This window comes from Molossus molossus, unplaced genomic scaffold, assembly GCF_014108415.1.
Source record: "Molossus molossus isolate mMolMol1 unplaced genomic scaffold, mMolMol1.p scaffold_m16_p_1, whole genome shotgun sequence".
Lineage (NCBI taxonomy): Eukaryota > Metazoa > Chordata > Mammalia > Chiroptera > Molossidae > Molossus > Molossus molossus.
In genome coordinates this window covers 26,919,829-26,940,874 of record NW_023425344.1, presented here as the reverse complement: position 1 = coordinate 26,940,874, position 21,046 = coordinate 26,919,829, and the positions used below count along the sequence as shown (strand labels likewise).

The 21,046-nt window shown below is 43.6% G+C and overlaps 1 protein-coding gene across 3 annotated transcripts in view; it reads left to right on the top strand.

The window, feature by feature from the left end:
* RELL1 (RELT like 1) overlaps window positions 1-19,837 on the top strand; it is a 67,465-nt gene extending 47,628 nt beyond the window's left edge. For 2 of the 3 annotated variants that reach the window (XM_036260560.1, XM_036260549.1), the window contains exons 6-7: window positions 2,239-2,377; window positions 17,951-19,836. In XM_036260560.1, coding sequence (XP_036116453.1) covers window positions 2,239-2,374 — 136 coding nt within the window. In that variant the 3' untranslated portion in view covers window positions 2,375-2,377; window positions 17,951-19,836. Of the gene's footprint in view, window positions 1-2,238; window positions 2,378-17,950 lie in introns of all 3 variants that reach the window. The other variant, XM_036260539.1, reaches the window with a different exon arrangement.
* Window positions 19,838-21,046: the final 1,209 nt, after the last annotated feature.

Here is a 21,046-nt window from a genome sequence, read left to right as displayed (position 1 = left end):
AGCAAGTTCACCCTTCTTTTGCCTTTTTGTTGTATTCAGATCTTCAAGGGATTGGTGGATGCCCACCCACACTGGGGATGGTCTTCTTCTTTCCTCAGACTACAGATTAAATGCTAGTCTCTTCCGGAAACACCCTCACAGACACACCCAGAAATAATGTGTTACCAGTCAGGTTGACACATAAGATTGACCATCACCCTTGCTGCAATAGCTAAAGCCCAACCTCAACTCTTTGCAATATAGAAGTTTGTATTTTGCGTGTGGAGATGGAAAGCGGTCATCTGGAGGCCGGGCTCTGCCCAGCGTCGGCCCTGCCAGGCTTGCTAGCAGAAGGAAGAAGTTCCCGGAGGGTTGCTCAGGTCTGGAAGTGGCGTATTTCGTTTCACTCACATTCCACCGTCTGGAGCTTAGTCACTCAGCCACACCTGATTGCCAGGCCACTGGCAAATGTCCAGCCATGTGCCAGGAAGAAAAGCGATAGAGCTGGTCCACCACTCTCCAGTCTGTCACCTGTGAGCTCCATGTGATTCCTGAGCCTGTGTTCTTTTAGCTCACCTCACCTGAGTCCTGGGTCTCCCAGTCCTCAAGTACCATTTGTTTGTGACTCGTGATGTGGAGATCTTACAGTTCAAGTAATGAGTCAGTTTGACTGTGCAGAGCATTTTTGCGATGCCTGCTGTTTTGACTTTGAGTCTCATGCAGAGACTGCACTGCTAATGCTGCATTAGTTAAGAGCATGCGTGCTGGACCCGGCTGGGCAAGCACCGGGCGAAGGTGACAGTGCATATGTGATCCTTCTTTTTCTCTACTGACAAACTCTGGGCAGAGTAGCCTGGGCTCATTGCACCTCCTCATTTGAGTCTTGGTACCACGACTTACAAAGTCTTGCTTCTCTCTGTGCCTCATTTTCCCCCTTTACAAACTGGGGATGACAGTAGCACTCACCTCATTGGGTTGCTGTGAAGACTGAATAAGATGATTCATGTAAAAACCCTAGGCCAGCGTTTGGCACTTATAATGCACTCAAGAAATGTTGGCTGTTGTTGTTGTTTTATTAGTTCGGTTGAATTTCATCATGTGTTGCACCAGCAACGAGGGGAAGACTGCCGGGCTGTTTGCCACGTCCAGCGAAACAGCCAGCTCATGACCACTGTGCTTTATTAAAGAAGCAGAGTCATGGGAATTTATGAATGTGGAATGTAGAGAGAGTCCGTAGCGTGTTTGGACAAAGCATATTTTGTTTGCTTTAAAGAAAAATCTGCTGAAATTTTCAACTCAGATTCAGCACGGCTGTTTTAAATGCCCCAGTCCAGCTCCCTTCCTGGACGTAGACTGCCGGGCGTGTTTAGTGATGCCAGTCTGCTTTTCCGCACGCGTCGCGTCGTGCCCCCGTGCGGCAGGACAGTTCTGGTGACCCCCTCCCCGAGCCTCCTCTCACCTCCTCAGCGCCCTCCTCCTCAGGGTGTGATGTCATTCTGGGCAAACGAGAATTCATCTGAGATACTTTTAAGGGAACTTAAGGTCAGATTAGAGAGAAGCTATTATGAAAGACTTGAGAGATTTGGTGATGATGGACTAGAAAAACAGTCAAAATGAGTAAATTTCTTTAACTTTTATCTTTATCTTAATGAAAATTTTTCTTAATGTTCTTAAGTCTTTCTTTAATGCTTAATGAAAATTAACCCAAATTTGCTAAAAATAAATAAATAAAACCAGACAAAAACTAGATACAAAAACCCTACTACCATCGGATCTGATAAAATACACTCCTCTGGCTGTGTGTGTGTGTAGAGAGCAGATCTCTGACCGTGTATCTTTCACTAAGGCGGTTTCTGAGTGAACGTTTTGGTTACTTCATTATGTTTGTCTAATTTGCAAACCAGTTGTGCTTTTCTCCAGTCTGATGTTAAAGCCCATGTTGTCGGTTAGATACCACAACTCGGAGGCTGTGTGATATTTGAATACCTCGTTTTTAATGTATTCTCCATGCTCTACAGAGTCTCCAGCGTCGTCAGTGATGTGCTGAGTGACAATCGGCTGGAAAGTGGGCAGGGGCCGGGGGTGGGGTTGGTCTTGCCGGCAGGAGTGCCCCTCCTGTTGACTGTGCTGTTTTCTGTTGCTCGCCTAACTCTTGGCTGAGGTCATTTGGGGTCCTCTAGATGGATGGCTTTTGATTCACTCCTCATTCTTGTTTACTGGAAGAGCAAAACCCATCACATCTCCTCTTTACATCCTCAGGTTTAGAGTTACAAAAGTGGAACACAAATCCAATCAGAAGGAGCGGCGAAGTTTGATGTCAGTTGGTGGGGCTGAAAGCGTCAATGGGGAGGTGCCTGTGACACCTGTGAAGAGAGAACGAAGTGGCACAGAGTAGCAGGTGAGTTGTAGTCTGGGTGACATTGGGGTGGGGTGGTGCGTGGTGGGGAGAGGGTACTGAGAGTCCCTCTGGGGTGTGGGGGAGAATAAGAATGACTTGGCAGGGAAATGAGAACACTTTCCTTCAACTGGCTGGACTGGAGAGGATTGAACATGATTCCTTGTCTGTCCAGAGATTCTTATAAAGACAACACAAACTGGGGTGCCTCCCAGGGCCTGGCCTGCATGGTAAAGAGAGAGAGGATTACTTATGAGGCAATGGGATTGTGGCAAACCAGAAATCACATAACCCATCTGTAGGGTTTGTACTGCCACAAGGCAGAAGGCACTTAATGTTGCTAAATCTTAGGCAAAAAAAGGTGGAAGTATAGACTTTTTAAATGTGAAATCACCACTGGTTTTTAAACATTAGCAGCATATTAAATTTTTTTAAAAACCCATGAAGACCAAATGAAATATAACCTTGTCATTTCTAGGTAAACCATGTTTTGTAAAAGGCTGGACCAGCAAGCTTCTTCCATTAATTTAGTTGGAAACCAGTTCTCTTTAATGTGCCATCGTTCTAAAATACTTTTAGTAGGAATATTACCCTTTCCACCAAATGTCTTGAAGCAATTTCAAAGCAAAAGTAAAGGCTTCTTGGTTTGGCAATTTTAATTTTGGAAGATACTGCTTTAAAAAAAAGCCTGTGGTCATTTGATATTGGCTTGGCTTTTATCAATCTTTTTTCTTTTTGTTCTGGCTTGAGTAGCATTCATCTTTTTCATGTTTCTTATTATACATAAAAGGGTGAGTATGAGGACTCTGGAGTGATCATGATCCAGAAGCTCTGATGAGAGCCCAAACTTGAAGGCAAGGGGGTGTGTGTGTCTCTGAAGGTCCAGGGAAATAGCAAGGTTGAACCTGAGTCCTGGAGTCAGGTGGCCAGGTCCAAATCCCAGTGTGCCATTCACTAGCACTGGAGCCTGGGCAAGGTGCTTTGGCTTTCTGTGCCTCACTTTCCTCACTGGGAAATGCTGCTGCCTGCCGCAAGGTGGCAGTGAGATTTCCGTGAAATAACGCGAGGCCCAGGGCCTGGCCGTGGGAATGCTCAGGCAACGCTGCTGATTATTATTTGTTCGTTCACTTTTGGTAGGTGCGGCTGAGTGGGGGGATGGAGTGGCTTTTGAGTGAAGCTTCTCTAACAATCTGCCCAGGCTTCGAGGGGTTGGGGATGACCCAGAGGTAATCTGGAAGAGCGTGCTCCTGAATTCTGTAGACACGGGCTCTGATAGCTTTCTAGTGCTCCTCCTTGCAGCCTTGCCTTAGAGGAGATCTGGCTCCTTCCCCTGAGTTTAGGAGCTGAATAGGGGCTTCCTTTATAGAAGAGAAATGGAACAGAAGTCTGTCTTTTGCTTCTCAGCCAGTTACTGGTGCTTTGGGAAGGCAATCGGGTATTTAGGGAAAGAAAAAGGATGATGAAGATAATAAAAGCAGCTAATGGCAGTTCAGTATTCTAGTCTTCTAGACATGTGATATGTATCTCACATGTCACCTTTATAAACATCTCCTATTGGAATGGATACTATCATCCCAGTTTAATAGGCGAGAAACCAATGAATGGAAATGATGAGCTTCATGTTCAGGGTCATGTAGCTAGAAAGAGGAGTTGATGTGAACCTGGATCTCTGATGACAAGACCAACTACACTCCTGTACCATCCTAGTGTGCTCATGAAGGGGCAGCCCTAGACCCATGCATGGGGAATGTTTCCACCAATGATCAAGAACCTCCTGGGCAGTGGCCACTTCAATTTAAATTAATTAAAATAAAAAATTTAGTGTGTGCCATATTGAGCAGTGCAGACATAACTATTCCATTGTTACAGAAAGTTTTATTGGACAGAGTAGATGGTACCATAGATGCTGGAATTGGAATCTTGAGTGACTTTGGTAAACTAGAGAAGCTTTCTGATTAAAGTCATGAGGACTTGTTTGGGTGGGAGGAGAAGTCTGGCCATTCAAGTCTAAGGTGAGGAAGGCCCAGCCAGTTCAGTTGCACAGTAAGCACGGGTTGTAGTGAGAGTCTGCACATGAGCATCAGCCTGACCGTGTGTTGAGAGATGGAACTGACCACTCGGAAGAAGGCATTGCTCACCTTCAGGCAGGAAGTGCAAAGGTCAGCCTGATCAGAGCCTTGCCAAGGTTCCCTGGCCTGGTTTGGCCACTGCTGCCTGGAGAGAGGAAGTCGAGATTCGGGGAGATTAAAAGAATTAGGATTGCTCAACTGGTTTTCTTGGTCCAAATTCTGCCTGTACCTAAGTATAGGAATTTGATCGAATCATCGGAAGTCCTGACCGCATTTAACAGGTTTAAATTTGTTGTTCCCTGGAAAGCACATAACCATCCACCAGGATTTTGTAAGAGAGCACCGACCTTGATGAGAAGACATACGCTCACATCCCATCTTCCCCACCAGGAAATGGTACTTAGCTGCCCTATTCCCTGTGTCCTTGAATGTGAAATAGGATGTCAAATTTATTGATTAAGGCACGTGCCAAGAGGGTGTCTGGCATGAAGTTGGCTCTCAGCAGCCGGGAGTCATATTGTGTTGTGCCATCCAAATCAGCACACGGATGGCTTAGAAAGGGAATGTGTTTTCCTAGCCCTCAACTGGTAATTAATTCTGAAGTTAAAATAAACAATTTTTGTTGTGGAAATTTTCATACAAACTCAAAAGTAGAGAGAATACTATGAATGTTCACGAGTCTTGGAGTAATTTAATTATAATACCTACTGCTTATTGAGTATTTACCAAGTACCTGGCATGCTTTGAAAGGCACATTCCATGCATCATTGACCTTTAAAAAAATGTATGTAGCCCAGCCAGTGTGGCTCAGTGGTTGAGCATCGACCCATGTACCAAGAGGTCACTGGTTCAATTCCCGATCAGGGCACGTGCCCAGGTTGTGGGCCTGGTTCCTAATGAGGGGCATGAAGGAGGAGGCCAATCGATGTTCTCTCTCATCGATGTTTTTATCTCTCTCTTTCTCTCCCTTCCTTTCTCTCTAAAATAAAAAAAGAAAAAATAGTTAAAAAAATGTATGTATTCATTAAAATTCTTTCTGCTGGTCTTTATATTTCTCATCCCCAGAAAGAGTATGTTTAGGATACGTAACATGACCTGTTTTTCGGAGAAGGGAGATCCTGAAGCTCTCCCTCCGGGCCCAGATCTCTGGTTCTGGACCGAATTGAAAGATTTACCCTAAACTAGGATTACTACAGTGGGCCAGGAGTATTGTGTGTTTTTCATACAGTCTAATATAGTTTTCAGAGTGTCTTTTTTTTTCCTGAAAAAATGTTTTTGTTTGAATTTGGATTTTTGGCCAAATTATTTTACTGTAGTACCTTGTTTTATTGTAGAATTGATTCAAGTATTCAAAGTATATCTATTCTGCCCTGGCCAGTTTGGCCCAGCGGTTGAGGGTCTGCCTGCAGACCAGAGAGTTCCTGGTTCGGTTCTTGCTAGGGGCCCGTACCACAAAAACAAAACAAAACAAAAACAAAGTCTGTCTATCTATCTATCATCTATCTATCTATCTATCTATCTATCTATCTATCTATCTATCTATCTATCTATTTTAATTAGGTGGTTGGTACTAGGAACTAGACTTAGTATTCTAAACAGAATGTTATCAAGACTGGGGCAGGACTTCTCTCTTTCCTTTTTAAAAAACAAAATCAGTTGATTGGCGTCTCCTCCCCCCTTATTCCTCTCACCCTGTCTCCTTGGCCTTCGCAGCTAGATCTGACTTGCCCTCTGCCTGATTTATATTGGCAGTGCAGTTAAAATGGTTTCTTTTTTCCACAGAAAATGTGTTTTGATTTCTTCTTAGAAGAATACGCTTTTGTTCTTCAAAGTGGAATAAATCGAATAGCTTTCAGCCTGCAGACGCCACAGCCTTGTCTTCGTTATCACTGGTCTTCCACTTCTTAAAAATGACACTGTCGTGTCCTGCTAGGCTGGTTAGAGCGTCGTTCCATGGTACCGAAGGGTCAAGAGTTCAATTCCCGGACAGGGCACATACCTGGGTGGCCAGTTGGATCCCTGGTCAGGGCATGTATGGGAGGCAACCAATCGATGTTTCTCTTGCATTGATGTTCTCTCTCTCTCTCCCTCTTCCTCTCTCTCTTAAAAAAAAAAAAAAAAAAAAAATCAATAAAAACGTATCTGTGGGTAAGGATTTAAAGAAAAAGTTTAGACTTAACAAGCATGTGCTGAAATTGACTTTATTATTTTTTTTAAGTGACACTGTTGTAGGCATTCTGTATATCACATTTCTGAAGTATATACTCTTTCCCCCATATTATGGTAGTATCTTATTGAAAACATTGATTTAGAAAGTTTACAGAACAGTATTTTTTATTAAAAAATTCATAATAGTAGACATCTCTTTATTTTAAATTGTTTTATTGAAAATCTTTTATTAATTCTAATTTAAGTAATTTATTTTAGTGATTAAAAACTGAGTTTTAGCCCTGGCCGGTTTGGCTCAGCCGATGGAGCATCGGCCTGCGGACCAGAGAGTCCCGGGTTTGATTTCTACTAGGGGCACGTACTAAAAAAAACAAAACAAAACAAAAAAACCCTGAGTTTTAAACTGTTTCGGTTTAATTTCTTTCTTTCTTTCTTTTTGTTGCTTAGGTTTAATTTGAACTCTGCCACTAACTACCAATGGTTTTAAACACATTACTTAACCTCTCCAAGCCTCAGGTTCTTCATCTTTAAGATGGGGTTGTTGCTGGACTTAAATGTCATATGTATGTGGAAAGTTCTTAAATCTGTCCTTAGTATTAGTATTTCCTAAGTATTTACTATTATCAGTACTTTTCATTCCATTCTTGATGCCTTAGTTATTTATTAACCGATTCTCCAAGCATCAGCTTTAGATTCTGGGACTCCCTCTTTTTTTTCTTATGAACATTAAAGCTTTTTACTCTTATGACATATCAGAATAGATTTTGGCAAGCCCCTTAGGAATTTGGGCCAGTGAATTGCTTGTGTGACGAGGTCCCTAGAAATAACCATTGTCTCTTCCTGGGGGTGGACTCAGAACTAGTTACAAGGCAGAGGATATGTTTGCTGACTTAGGTTCCTTCCATCATAAAGACCGGAGGAGGGTAGGGAGCACTGGAAAGTTCTCTGCACCTGACCACGCCACTCTGCGGGGCTCCACTTGGCTCCTCCTGCCAACACTGTCCCATGGGCCCTGCTCTCCCTCCGGAACGTGGGGGCCAATTACAGGGTCAGCCCTCCTGACCTCTGATGCCTTCGTTTTCTCCTCTAACGGGGAGGGCTCTCCCCTTCCTTTGAACTCCAAGCCAGGCAGTGTGGTGGAGGGTCCCCGCGGAGCCTCCTTGAAGTCGTGTTGCTGTATTTGCTGTCATGCTTCTTTTGTCACCTCTGCGGGGAAGGAGAGGATGGAGAGAGACTTCACGTACCACTAGTAAGCTAATATTTTTCTCCAGAGCATGTCTTTTTTCAGGGTAAAATACATATATTTTTTAAAAAGCAGCCCTGGCTGGTTTGACTCAGTGATTAGAGCGTCAGCCCACTGACCAATGAGTTGCGGGTCCGATTCTAGTCCAGGGCATGTATTTCGGTTGTGCTCAGTCCCTGGCCCCGGTCAGGGTCGTGTGGGAGGCAACCGATCAGTGTGTCTTTCTCACATAGTGTTTCCCTCTCTCTCTCTCTCTCCTTCCCTCCCACTCTATCTGAAGATAAATGGAAAAAATTATCCTCGAGTGAGGATTAAAAAAAAAAAAAAGAAAGCAAAAGGATCTCAGATTTGATGGAAGCCTGCCCCTTCATTCAGTTCGGTGGTCTGAAAGGGGACAATGGTATATAAATTTATAAGAAGAAACTGCACCCCTATGAGTTATAGGTGATAACCTCTCCACTTTACATATGAGGAACTAGGCTCAGAGGGATTAACTTTTCCCAGATCCCTGGGCTAGGGAGTGAGAGGCTTGGATGGGGAGAAGTCCACACTTTGGAGCTAACATGCTCAGTGGCTTTGGATGTCAAGGGAGCTTTGCTTTCTCCAACCAGGGGGGAAATCCTGTTCAGCCCAGTGGCTCACAGTGACATTATTAGCCTTCACCAGGCAGGGCCTCCTTTGGTCTTCTGTGGGGCCTTCTGATGTTATTTGGCTGTTGGAGCTGTGCCTGGATCAGGTCCGGATTGTGAGCTGTTCTCTTTTCTTACAGGTAGACTGAGATCATAGACCAGGAGATCTCAGAGGAGCTGTGCTTGCTAGTTCAGGTCAATTCCGGTATAATCATATCTATTAAAAGTATTTATTGAGCCCTGGCCAGTTTGGCTCAGTGGTTAGAGCGTGGGCCTGCAAACCAGAGAGACCCGGGTTCGGTTTCCGCTGAGGGCACGTACCTTGGTTGCGATTTGTCCCCGGCCTCAGTTGGAGTTGTGTGGGTGGCAACCAGTTGATGTGTCTCTCTCACATCGATTTTTCTCTCTCTCTCTTCCTCCCTCTCTCCCTCCCGCTCTATCTGAAGATAAATGCAAAAATGTCCTCGGGTAAGGATTTAAAAAAAAAAAAAAAGAGTATTTATTGAGCCCCTACTCTGTGCCAGGCACTGTGCCTGGCCTTAGGGACGTGGCATTGTGGGAGATGGACAGACAAGGGCCATGCTCTCATGGGGTTTCTGTTCTGGTTTTATAGTAGACTTTTCTCCCCATCCCTGGCTCCCTGTTTTAGAGAAGGGAGGCCCTAGGAGGTTATGTATGTTGTTCAATGTCATACAGGTCATTCATTCCAGAGCCTGGACTGGAGCTTCCTGAATGGTTTAGTTCCTTCATTGCCTCCAAGGTATTGGATGTTGAAAGTACACACAATAATTGAAAAAGTCTTAAAAGATGTAAGTTTTCACCCTATCCACCCCCCCCCCCCCCCAACACACACACACACATCACTCTCTGTCCCTTTTCCAAGAGGGTGATTCAGATGCCAGGGTCTTCTCTGTCCTTTCAGGATTGTTCTGTGCATGCATGCATGCCTGTACAACATATGTGTGTATAGCAGTTTCCCCCTTTTTGTTGAAGCTGGTGACTGTTGAGTTTTTACTCTCCCACGTTGCTTGAGCGATGAAGAGTAAAAGTGCTGGATGCTTTTTAAAATTCCTACGCCCTATTTGTTCCTGGTTGTTGGGAATAGCTCCAAAATATTTATGGACGAAATCTGAGAGTTTGGGGTGGACCTAAAAACATACTTTGCTGTCATCACGATGATGTTCTAAGTTATCCTTCCACAGCTTTGTTCTGTGTACAGAAGAGACTAAAACATATTTGTAAGTATTCGCAGAATGTGGACAACATGAACGCCAGAGGCTTGTTTTGTTTTGAATTGCCACTAAAGCAAGTCGTCTCCTCTCCACACACATCTTCCTGGGCAGGGTCTGCTGCAGGGCCCTCCCTACTGTTGGTCAGAGATTGACCCCCTGACCCCTCAGAGAAGCCCCCCCCCACCACCACCAGGAGCCCTGTCATTTGACCAAAACTCAAGAAAGAGAGGCTATGGCATCTGCCCTTTTCACCATGGAAATTACAGCATTGGACGCTCATGGAGACTTTGTGGACCTGAAGACAGACCTGCAGGGGCTCAAGGGAGCCAGAAAACAAAATGCTCTTGGTGATATTTTTGTCCAGGACTAGAAAGAAGAGGGAATTAATAGTTATAGCCAGGATTTTTATTTTTCTTGATTTGTAACTTGGGGCTTTGACCTCTACTAACATTGACTAGCTTAAGTAAAGAATAGTGCTTGTTTTCCCCAGTAGCAGGATGTCGGGTCCTGTGGTGACTCGAGTCCTGGTCCGTCACTTTTTAGTTGTGTAATCTTGGACAACAACTTTGCCTCTCATGCCTCAGCTTCTCCATCTGAAAAGTGGGGATAATGATAATGTCACCCACCTCTTGGGGATGTTGTTCCTTGGTACTTAGTGCTAAGTTGGCAAGTTATATCAAGCTGTTTATACACTTAGCAAACAAACATGTGAAAAATTAATGTTTTAAAAAATATTTCTTATTTTTTCTGTGACTTGGACTAGCCAGGTTTGACATAACCTATAAGGTGTGAGCTGTTCACCTGATGCTCAGATCGAGGCCCTGATGGCTGGTCAGCTGAACTCTAGCTCATGAGCCAGTAGAGAGGCTTGTTTGCATTCTTCACTAGCAAGACATGGTACTATTCAGAGTAATAAGTTATTCTACTTATAAGTTAAGCTACTTATTGTAGCTTAGTGAGGACAGTGAATCACAATTGTGTTAAGACCTATATTGCTGAATTGCATTTAAATATTTCCTAGGTGAGTCCTTGTTCTTACAGATACAGCACAACTTTTTTTTTATTTTAATGTCAGATACATTTTACTTGGAATGAAGTGCTCTGACTCTTGCTATCGTGGGCTAGTAAATCACAAGTGTTCACTCACTGTCACTTGGGAAACTCGTTTTTACTAAATATATGAACACATTGCTGTGAGGATGTTACTCAGTAAAGAGCAAACTTCAGACTACCCAGTGAGATCCAAATCTGATGTCAGAAGATTCAAAGCTAAAAGGAGTGCAGAATTTCTCATTGGCATTATTCAGTGCTGAAGGCAATATAATTTGCAGGAATATACATTTTATCCCTATGCTACTTTACTTTTTAAAAAATTCTCACCTGAAGTTATGTTTTTATTGATTTTAGAGAGAGAGGAAGGGGGAGAGAGAGAGAGGGAACCTTGATTGGTTGATTCCTGTACATACCCCGACTGGGGATCGAACCTGCAACCTGGGTATGTGCCCTGAATGGGAATTGAACCTGTGACCTTTTGGTGTACGGGATGATGCTCCAACCAACTGAGTCACCTGGCCAGGGCATCCCTATAATACTTTAAAAAGCTATTTCCACTTTGAATGGAAAAAAAAATACCTATAAACATTTTAATTTTTCCTGAATTGGCCCACATACATAAAAAGGTACTTAATATTGATATTTTAAAACACTAGATTTTTAATGATTAAATTCCTTCCCCGAGTTGGGGCTGTAATGTGGCAATCTGTGATATTGTGGTTTAGAATAAGAAATATATCTTTTGTCTTCATACCTAGTTCTGGCACAGAGCTAATAAAAACCTTGCCATTTCCTAAGTGGTGAAGGCCATAGAAGTCTCGCTGTGACACTGAGTCACTTGGTAAAGCCCCTAGGTGACCCAGGGTTGGGAGCTGGTTGCCGGGGAGCCAGCCAGCATGTGATGGAAGAGTTGGAACTTCATGTTCTGTGTGCCCCCCTGCACCACCAGTCGCACACATGTTGGAATTGGGTGCAGAACCCTTACAATGCATGAAGATGCAATGTTCAATAACCATGAAAAATGCCGAATCTTACTAGTAATCAAATAAATACAAACTGAGATGAGATCACATTCTGCTTTTCTGTTGGTGAAGATGAAAATTAACCCTAGCATGGCGATATAACTTACATCCAAAACGAGGCTTTTCTGAGAGTGAAAGGCAACACTGTGAATGTTATCCGTCTTCAATCATAGAAGAAAGTATATGTAAGCCGGGACCTCCCAAGCAGACTGGTTCCCATGGTCTGTCTCCCTGGTTGCACCGGTGTTGGAGAGGGTGAAGGAGAGTTGCATTGCCACACCCCTGAGCAGAGAGGCTACGTAGGGCCGCAGAGGTATACCTACAGACACAGAGCATCCATTCTACACTATTAGATGAAAAAGCAAGTGTCGAAATACCCAATTTTATGTAAGAAAGGATATGCTATGTATCTCAGTTTACCTTGGGTTGAAGCTGATTATTTAATTTTTCTCACTACAAGCTCCAGGCTCTTTGAAGGCTAAGACTGTGCCTCCTTACCTTTCCTGTGCCTTCAGGTGGCCCTTTGTGTAGTTAATCCTTGCGATTCCTTAACAGGTGTGATAATAGCTCACTCCTCTGGTCATTAAAATAGACCTCTGCAGGCCTGGCCAGTTTGGCTCAGTGGTTGGAGCATTGGGCTGCAGACTGAAAAGTCACGAGTTCGATTCTGGTCAAGGGTACATACTTCAGTTGTGGTTTGTCCCCAGCCCTGTTCAGGGTTGTGTGGGAGGCAGCCAGTTGATGTGTCTCTCTCGCATCGATGTTTCTCTCTCTCTTTCTCTCCCTCCCTCCCACTTTATCTGAAGATAAATGGAAAAAATATCCTCGAGTAAGGATTAAAAAAAAAAATAGACCTCTGCAGATTAACTGGATTCTGGTTCCAAACTATTTTGAAATAAGTTTAGAAATGATTCTGTAATTAAAAATTTTGTAGTTATGATTGAGTTGCTGAGTTTTTTTTATTAATAATCTTTAAATGCTTCTGTCATCTGTTCCCTCTTCCATATAAATATATATATGTATATGTGTGTATGTGTATGTATATATATATATATATATATATATATATATATATATTTTTTTTTTACCTCAGTTGACTTTGTAGTATTGTGTCTGCCCTTTGGAACTAAATTTAAGTCTTATGGTTATTACTAGTTGACAAACATTAGTTCAGTGTTTCCCATTTGACTAAACCCCTTATTTGTGTATTAATCAACAGGGCACCTTGTAAGAAAGCAGGCCTAGAACTCCAGTCCCACAGATTCCGACTTAGTAGGTTGTGGGAGCAGCCTGCAGGATCTGCAGTTTTTAATACTTTGTTGTTACTAATCCTCACCCAAGGATATTTTTCCATTGACTTTTAGAGAGAGTGGAGGGAGGGAGAGAGAGAGACACATTGATTTGTTGCCTTCCGAATGACCCCAACCGGGACAGAGGATCGAACCCGCAACCCTTCGGTCCATGGGCCAGTGCTCTAACCACTGAGCGAAACTGGGCTTCAGTATTTGAGCCAGTTCTAAAGCATGTGTTCCCGTTCATTCTTAGAATGCTGATTTAAAGAGACTGCACAGATTAGCCTAGATAAGCATGAATCTGTTGTGCTTTCTAAATACACATGGAGCCTTTATTAAAGTACAAAGATACTAATATTAATTTATAAAATTTGCCACAAAATACAGACCAGAGCAAGATTTAAGGGACTGCAGACACTAAATACCTTCTGGTATCTTCCTGTTAATCCACACCTGGCAAGGTGCCAATCTATGCAGGCAGTACTGTTGCAATATCATGTTGTCACATGGTTACATGCTTTCCACTAGAAACAGCCAGCATGTAACCAGAGTGGAGTGGAGCCTGGTACTAAGGAGTTTGATCTTGAAGGGTTACAGGTTACCGGGGAAAGATCCCATACTTATAGCTATAGGACTTGAATGTGGATATTACAGTTGCAATTTTAACTGTTTCTATAAATAACTTCCCCATTTATTTTATTTAAAAGTGTTGTAGAAAATTCTTAAGACAGCTGTGTGATTCTGTAGGCTTGTATGTATTCACTGTCATATAAGTGCACTCTGATCCGTGTCCCTTTTAGGGTACAGGTTTTTAGCGTCTTTGAACCGTTGCTGTGTAGCCACAGTCACTTACAGGGAGTGGCCCTGCCTGTTTCTAGTTTCTTCATTTCCTTTCTGTTGCTGCCACACAGGTGGGGAGCAGAGAAGTGAGGGAAGCAGCCGATCTCAGTGATGCCATGGGTGTCTCAGTGGGACAGGTGTGGCAGTGCAGTGTGGGGTGACTTTAACATCATTGTTGTGTGGCCTTGGGCATGTTACCGAACCTGTGAGCCTGGGTTCCCTGTGAAAATGGCAGCTGTCACTTGTGGAATTGGACAGACTGAGTCCTGAGTCTCGGGTGCTCAGCACCGCCCCGCCTGCAGATAGAGAGCGTGCTCTTGCTAATAACCGGAGTCTTTTCCTTCCTCGATTCCTTGGCCTTCGCGAGTTTCTAGAGTTTTAAAACATGTTTGTCATTTTTAAAGGGACCAGATCCTTTTTCTAGAGAATCCTTTTTAACAAGGGACATATATATCTTAATTAAAAAGATATAACCCTGGCTGGTTTGGCTCAGCAGTTACAGCATTGGCCAGTGGATGAACAATCGAGGGTTCGATTTCAGTCAAGGGCACGTTTGATCCTGTCCCTGATCAGGGTTGTGTGGGAGGCAACCACTCGATGTGTCTTTCTCACACAGATGTCTCTCTCTCCCTTCCTTCCTTCCTTCCTTCCTTCCTTCCTTCCTTCCTTCCTTCCTTCCTTCCTTCCTTCCTTCCTTCCTTCCTTCCTTCCTTCCTGTCTCTCTAAAAATCAATGGAAAAATATCCTCTGGTGAGGATTAAAAAAAAATAAAGAAGCAGTAGTTCCCCTAGCCTCCCTTATCTGAAGTTTTACTTTTTTTTTTTTTTATCCTCACCCGAGGACATTTTTCCATTTTTTGTTCAGATAGAGTGGGAGAGAGAGAGAGAGAGAGAGAAGCATCAATGTGAAAGGGACACATCGAGTGGCTGCCACCCGCACAACCAACCAGGGCCGAGGACAAACTACAACCGAGGGACGTGCCCTTAGCGGGAACCGAACCCGGGTCTCTCAGGACTGCAGGCTGACGCTCTGACCGCTGAGCCAAACCGGCCAGGGCTGAAATTTTACTTTTTGATGATTTGTTAACCCCCTATCAACCATGGTCCAAAAATATTAAATGGAAAATTCCAGAAATAAATAATTCATAAGTTTTAAAGTGAGAGTCTTCCGCAGTAACATGATGAAATCTCGTGCCATCCCGCTCTGTTCTGCCCGGATGTGAATCATCCCTCTGTCCAGCTTCCATCCACTCCCTGCCTGGCAGTCGCTCCAGAGTCATCTCGGTTATCAGATGGACTGTCTCGGTATCGCAGTGCCTGGGTTCAGGGAACCCTTATTTCTCTTACTCTGCCTAATTTCTAAATTACACTTTATCACAGTATGTATGTATAGGGAAAAACATAGTGTATGTACACTGTATGGAGTTTGGTTCTATCCGTGGTTTCAGGCATCCATGGAGGGTCTCAGCATGTATCCTCCATGGATAAGGGGCAACCACTGTGTATGTGGCTTTGGTGGAACCATAACCTAATAATAGAACCATGGCTTTATCTTTATAATTAGAACTGTGTAGTAAGCTATCAACCTTAAAGAAAAAAATGACTTTTTTATTCTTCCCACATCAATTTTTTTGAGGATCTACATTTCTGTCCATCAGTCTTTATGGGGGATGTGGTTATACTTGGGATGTATACATTGTCTTTTCAATATAAGAAAAGTGTTGCTGAATTTCTTGCAGCTTGAGCACTCACTCATACAAGACTGTAATCACCAGATTTGCCCAAAAGAGAGAGAGGTCGGGCTTGTTAAATTGGTGGAGTCCCTGGTGAGGGGAAGAGAGAATAATGGGTGGGTGGCATGGTTTACCCCCTTCCGTCCACTGCTGCTGGCCTTCCTAGCATGTATGCCAGCCCAGGCACCCTGGAACAGTCATGTGCAGGGGCAAACAAATGCTATTTTAAAGTCTGTGTTTGTTTATCAATATGGATATATTCACAACTGTAATGTGAATGTGCACGTGACACAGGCCCAGAAATGAGGCCACATTTGGAAATGTACAGGCCACAGAGCACGTGGCCTCTCTCCCCTGGATTGTCATTCTGAGGAGACGGCCTACCTGGCAGCCGAGAGGCGCTGTGAGAAGCTGCCCGTGGAGAGCGCTCGTGGAGCGAGCCCGGGCCTGCCAGTCAGTGCTGAGCAGCTTTCCGTGGAGCTTTCGAAAGGTTAACTGCACCCTCATCTTTTTGCTTAGTTTCTGCTATTAGTAGTGAGGACTTTGAGCAGCAATTTGTATTTTTCATGTCCTCTCAAAGAGATTGTGCACGGTGCAGTTTTAATCTTCCACAGAAAGCCACTGCTGAAGCAAGCCTCCGTGATGATGGCAGTGATCCTGAGAGCTAGCCTTTGGGCATGTGTTCCGACTGCTTGGCTGTGTGCCAAGCCTTACACATGTATCATCTGTGTCAAACCCCACTACCCTACGGGGGGTGCTCCAGTTCGACAGCTAGTCATGGGTCTGGCTTTGGACCCCTCATTCCTAGCCCCACCCTCTGTCTTGTTCGCCCACTCTTTAAAGTTGGTCAAATCTTCCCTGGCCAGTTTGGCTCAGTGGTTAGAGCGTCGACCCGTGGTCCAGAGAGACCCAGGTTCGGTTCCCGCTAAGGGCACGTACCTCGGTTGCAGTTTGTCCCCAGCCCCAGTTGGGTCGTGCGAGAGGCAGCCACTTGATGTGTCCCTTTCATGTCGATGTTTCTCTCTTTCTTCCTCTCTCTCCCTCCTACTCTATCTGAACAAAAAGTGGAAAAATGTCCTCAGATGAGGATTAAAATAAATAAATAAGTACATAAATAAATAAAGTTGGTCAAATCTGTGCAAAGAACTTGAAATGGGAAGTTCCTCCACTTTGGAATGAAAACTCTTACTGTGATTAAACATTACATTCTAGGCCTGACATCCCTCACCCTTGACCTTGTTTTCCTTGATGCAAAAAAGTCTAGGTGTGTCTCTCTCACACACACAACCACTATGTTATAAATTACAGAGTGGCAGGAAAGGATAATATGGATAACAATAGACTATATTTTGAAGGGTGAGTTAGAAAATAAGTAAAATAAGTTGAGATCTCTATCAACTTTTTGTGTCTTCTCTATATTTTTGCAAGTTGGTTTCATCTCTGTTTTTAACCTTTATAGGCAAACCCATTTTTGACAGCAAGAGAGTGTTTGTGTCTGAACCCGGTGTAGGTGGGCCTGCATGGCGTTTATGTCTCACCCTACGCAGGTAGCTCTGGAGTTTAGTCCTGTCGTGGGTTAGTCCACTCTTCAAAGCAGGAAAATAAAAGGCACAGAACTGTCTGTCACTTAGAAGAGACACTTGTAAAACACACCCTTTGGAAAATAGAAAACTGTTTTACCAGTTACAAGGGACCTCATTTGTAATGTAAATGTAGACACACATGGACCAGTTGTTAGAAGAACTTAATACAAGACAGAGCCCTCAAGGTTCGGGGAAGACCTGGAGCTGAGCGCTTCATCATGTGTTCTTACCTGCCAGCGAAATCGCAGCCATGCTGCCCTGTGTGCTCAGGAGAGACTGGGAGTTAACTCTGTTTGGTGGGACTTGGGAAAGACACCTTACCTGAAATCGGGGGCTCCTGTGACAGCGTGGACACTGGGTGAATGTGGCCAAGGAGTTGAAGAACACAGTCCTGAGAAGTGACCTGACTCAGGCCGAAGGCCCGCCGTGGAACGCGTGTCAGAACAGACTGACACCCTTAGCCCCTGCGCTTCTGAAATTCTCCTCTCTCTTCAGTTAAAACCTTGATAGTGAGGCCCTTTTGAAATTGTGGTACTGAACTTTCTTTGCACAGAAGAAATTCTAGAAGAAATGTGTAATGGGGGAAGGAATGCCGTGGGAAGGAGTGAGGATGGATTACAATTTCGCTGTGTTTTTAAATAGTCAGGCAGATCAGTGTGTGATATGATGCTTACTTCATGCAAAGCTTTACCTTTCTTGGTTTCCCTTTCAGGAATGACTTTTTTGAAGAGTTCTAAGAGGCTGAAAACTTACAAGATATGAAGTTGCCCAAGGAATGTTTATCTTTTATACGATTTCTATCATGGAGTCTGCAGGCATATGAAAAAAGCTAAAAGGGAATATTGTTGCTATGCTGAATAAAGATTCAGTTGGCTTTGAAACAAGTTTTGGGTTTAAAAAGTCTGGTGAAAAATGTATTACATTTCCAGGGAAGAAAAGAGCTCATTTTTTATCTTCCCAACTACCTTTAACCACCACCCCTTCCAATCCTCCGTCTCTGGCCTTAGTGTGTACACCGCAGTTTTTCCAGTATGATCTCTACATACAGCGGAGCTGTTCGCGTACATGAGCTGATGCTCAGTGTGTGTGTGCGCACATGTGTACTTGTGCATGTGTGTGTGTGCACGTTCACGCACGCTTCTGTTCCCCCAGCCCTTACCTCCTATTTTACTACTGGTTGTAAGAAGATCCTCTTACAGTTTAACTGTTACAAGAGATAAAGATGACTCTTTGGTGGTGAAAGGTCCTTGAAGATAACCTAGCTTAGCCTGAGAAAATGGCCCCCAGGAGCCATGGATCGGAAGGAGCCAGGTGGCAGACTGGATTCTGAGACCAGGAATTCCGCATCGACTTCTGCGACCAGCACGCGCCTCTCCTAGGTCGCTTGTAAAACACTGAGAGGTTTGTTTCTTTTTTTACACTTGAGCTAAGCAATAAACTAAGTAATTTATTTAATAAAGGGGAAGATGGTTTAAAGTCACAAAAACAAAAAACAAATTGTTTTGATAACCCCAAGTGCAAACAAAACAAATCTCTAGGTCTCGTGCCAGCTGGGCCTGTACCTTCCTCTGGCCCCCTTCCTTGGTGCACTTGCTGTTCTTATAACCAGTGCTCATTGTTTCAAAGCGTCTTAGTGATTTTTCCCCCTTTGGGCTTGGAAAACCTTACTTTTTTTTTAAGCCTTGGAGTTTATGAAACACCTGAAAGAACTCAGAAGTCTGGGCCAAAGGCTGGGAGGGTCCACTTACAGGAAATTCGCCAAGACCTGCTTCATGCTTCTTTTATTTCACAGAGAAAAAGCACTTTTTATTTCACTCCCAGAAGATGATTTCCATTAAAATGTATTTGAAGTATTTACTGTAAATATACTCATTCCATTCTGTTGCTGGCATCAAACGAAAGGTTCAATTTCATGTGAATTTTTATTGACAACTAATTAGGAGGCTTTACAGGCACACATACATAAACACAGTAGGCGAGAGGAAGTCAGTATGGACATAAATTTCACTGAGGTCCAAAAAGTAGCAAAATAGAAATTTGGGGGATGTGAATTAATGTAAATAATATATGTGTGGTCTAGACCAATAGTTTTAGTTTTTAAAAAAGCATTATTTTTTGATTGTTGAAAGAATATACCCTCAGAATGGTGAAGGATGCTATGTAAGATAGTCTTAAGCTTTAATTATTTTTCAACTGTATTCAGGTCAGAGCACTTTTTAAATAGCAATAAACACGTGAGAGAATACTCAGAAATATTTAAAATTGTATTTATATCAACAGTGCATTTTAAATATTTTCTAATACTTGAGCAGTTTTTGTCTGTCTGTCTTCCACATATGCCAAAAGTTAAGCATTCAATATTTTCAACACATAAGCTTTTTACTCGTTTCTATGATCTAATAAGAACTCTCAAGTGTTCCCAAAGCAACCGATGTTTACAGGCCCTGTGTTTTCCCTGCTCCAGCAGAAGGACTGGGGATCCACAGCAAACTAACTGTGCAAAACACTAATGATGGGTTGACTGCTGGTGTCATCAATGGGTTGGCTACCACCTTGATGTAAAAATTTATAAAGGGAATTTTTCACCCTTTTGAGTGTCAAGTGTATTTTTAACTGTCTGGTTTGTACTTTTACTAAGACTTTTGTACTACCAAAGCAGAGTTAAAAATAAACATGTTACATACAGTGTGTGTTTTTGAGTGATCCCATTGTTGGCGCCGTGTGTACTGAGAGCACAGTGTGGGGGTGTAGTTTGTGGAGCTTCAGGTTACAGCGCCCAGTGTCTTGGGTCTGACGGGACTGACTTCCGCTTTGGAACCTTCCCCCATGGGAGCACCATTCCTCACCCCCACCGTGATTTTTAAGTTTGGAGATAATTTTGGACACATAGAAGAGTTGCGAAAGCAGTACAAAGAGCTCTTGTATACCCTTCACCCCATTTCCCCTTGTGTTATCTCATGTAACCATAGAACAATGATCAAAACTAAGAAACTGACATGAGTATATTATTACTAAGGAAGCCCCGACCTTACTCTGAGCTCACCAACTGTCCCACTGACGTTGGTTTTCTGTTCTAGGATCCCCACTACATTTCATTGTTGGTCTCTTCAGTTTTTTCCTGCTTCAGGATCTTTACACTTGGTGGTGTGCCGTCAGTTATTGTGTAAAATGTCTTTCACCTGAAGTTGGCCAGCTGGTTCTGACTGGGGTAAGGTTTTGTGTTGTGAAGGGGATGGAGGCCATGTCCCTTGCTCATTGCATCCTATCTGGGGAACATGATGTCGACATGCATTGTTCTTGATGTCAACCTTGATCATTGGCTCAAGGTGGTAGCCGCCAGGTTTCATTTTGGTAAAGTCACTATTTTCCATGTTGTAATTAATCAGCGTTTAAGGTGAGATACTTGGGGATTAGGCAAATAGTCTATTTCTGCTTCTGAAGTCCCCAAGGGACAGTGTGTCCATGCCTGTCTCCTGGCTTCTGGCAGTGGCAGGCAGTCCTGGGTGGTCCTACTTTGTAGCTGTTCCCTCAGTCTCTGCCTCTGACTCCCGGTGCGCCTGTCTGCCCCTCCTCTCGTGGCACGGTTGGTGGATGTGGGCCCACCGTTAGTCTAGCTTGACTTCGTTTTAACTTGATTACATTTGCAAAGATGTCAATCCCAAATAAGGTCCCATTCACAGGAACCTGGAGTTAGGGCTTCAACAGTTCATTTTAGGGGCTACAGCTCAGAACACCAGCCATTGGTGGATCACGCCTGACGTGGCTTTTACCGTGGACGGGTCTCTTTCAGGTGGGTGCCGTCCTTCGA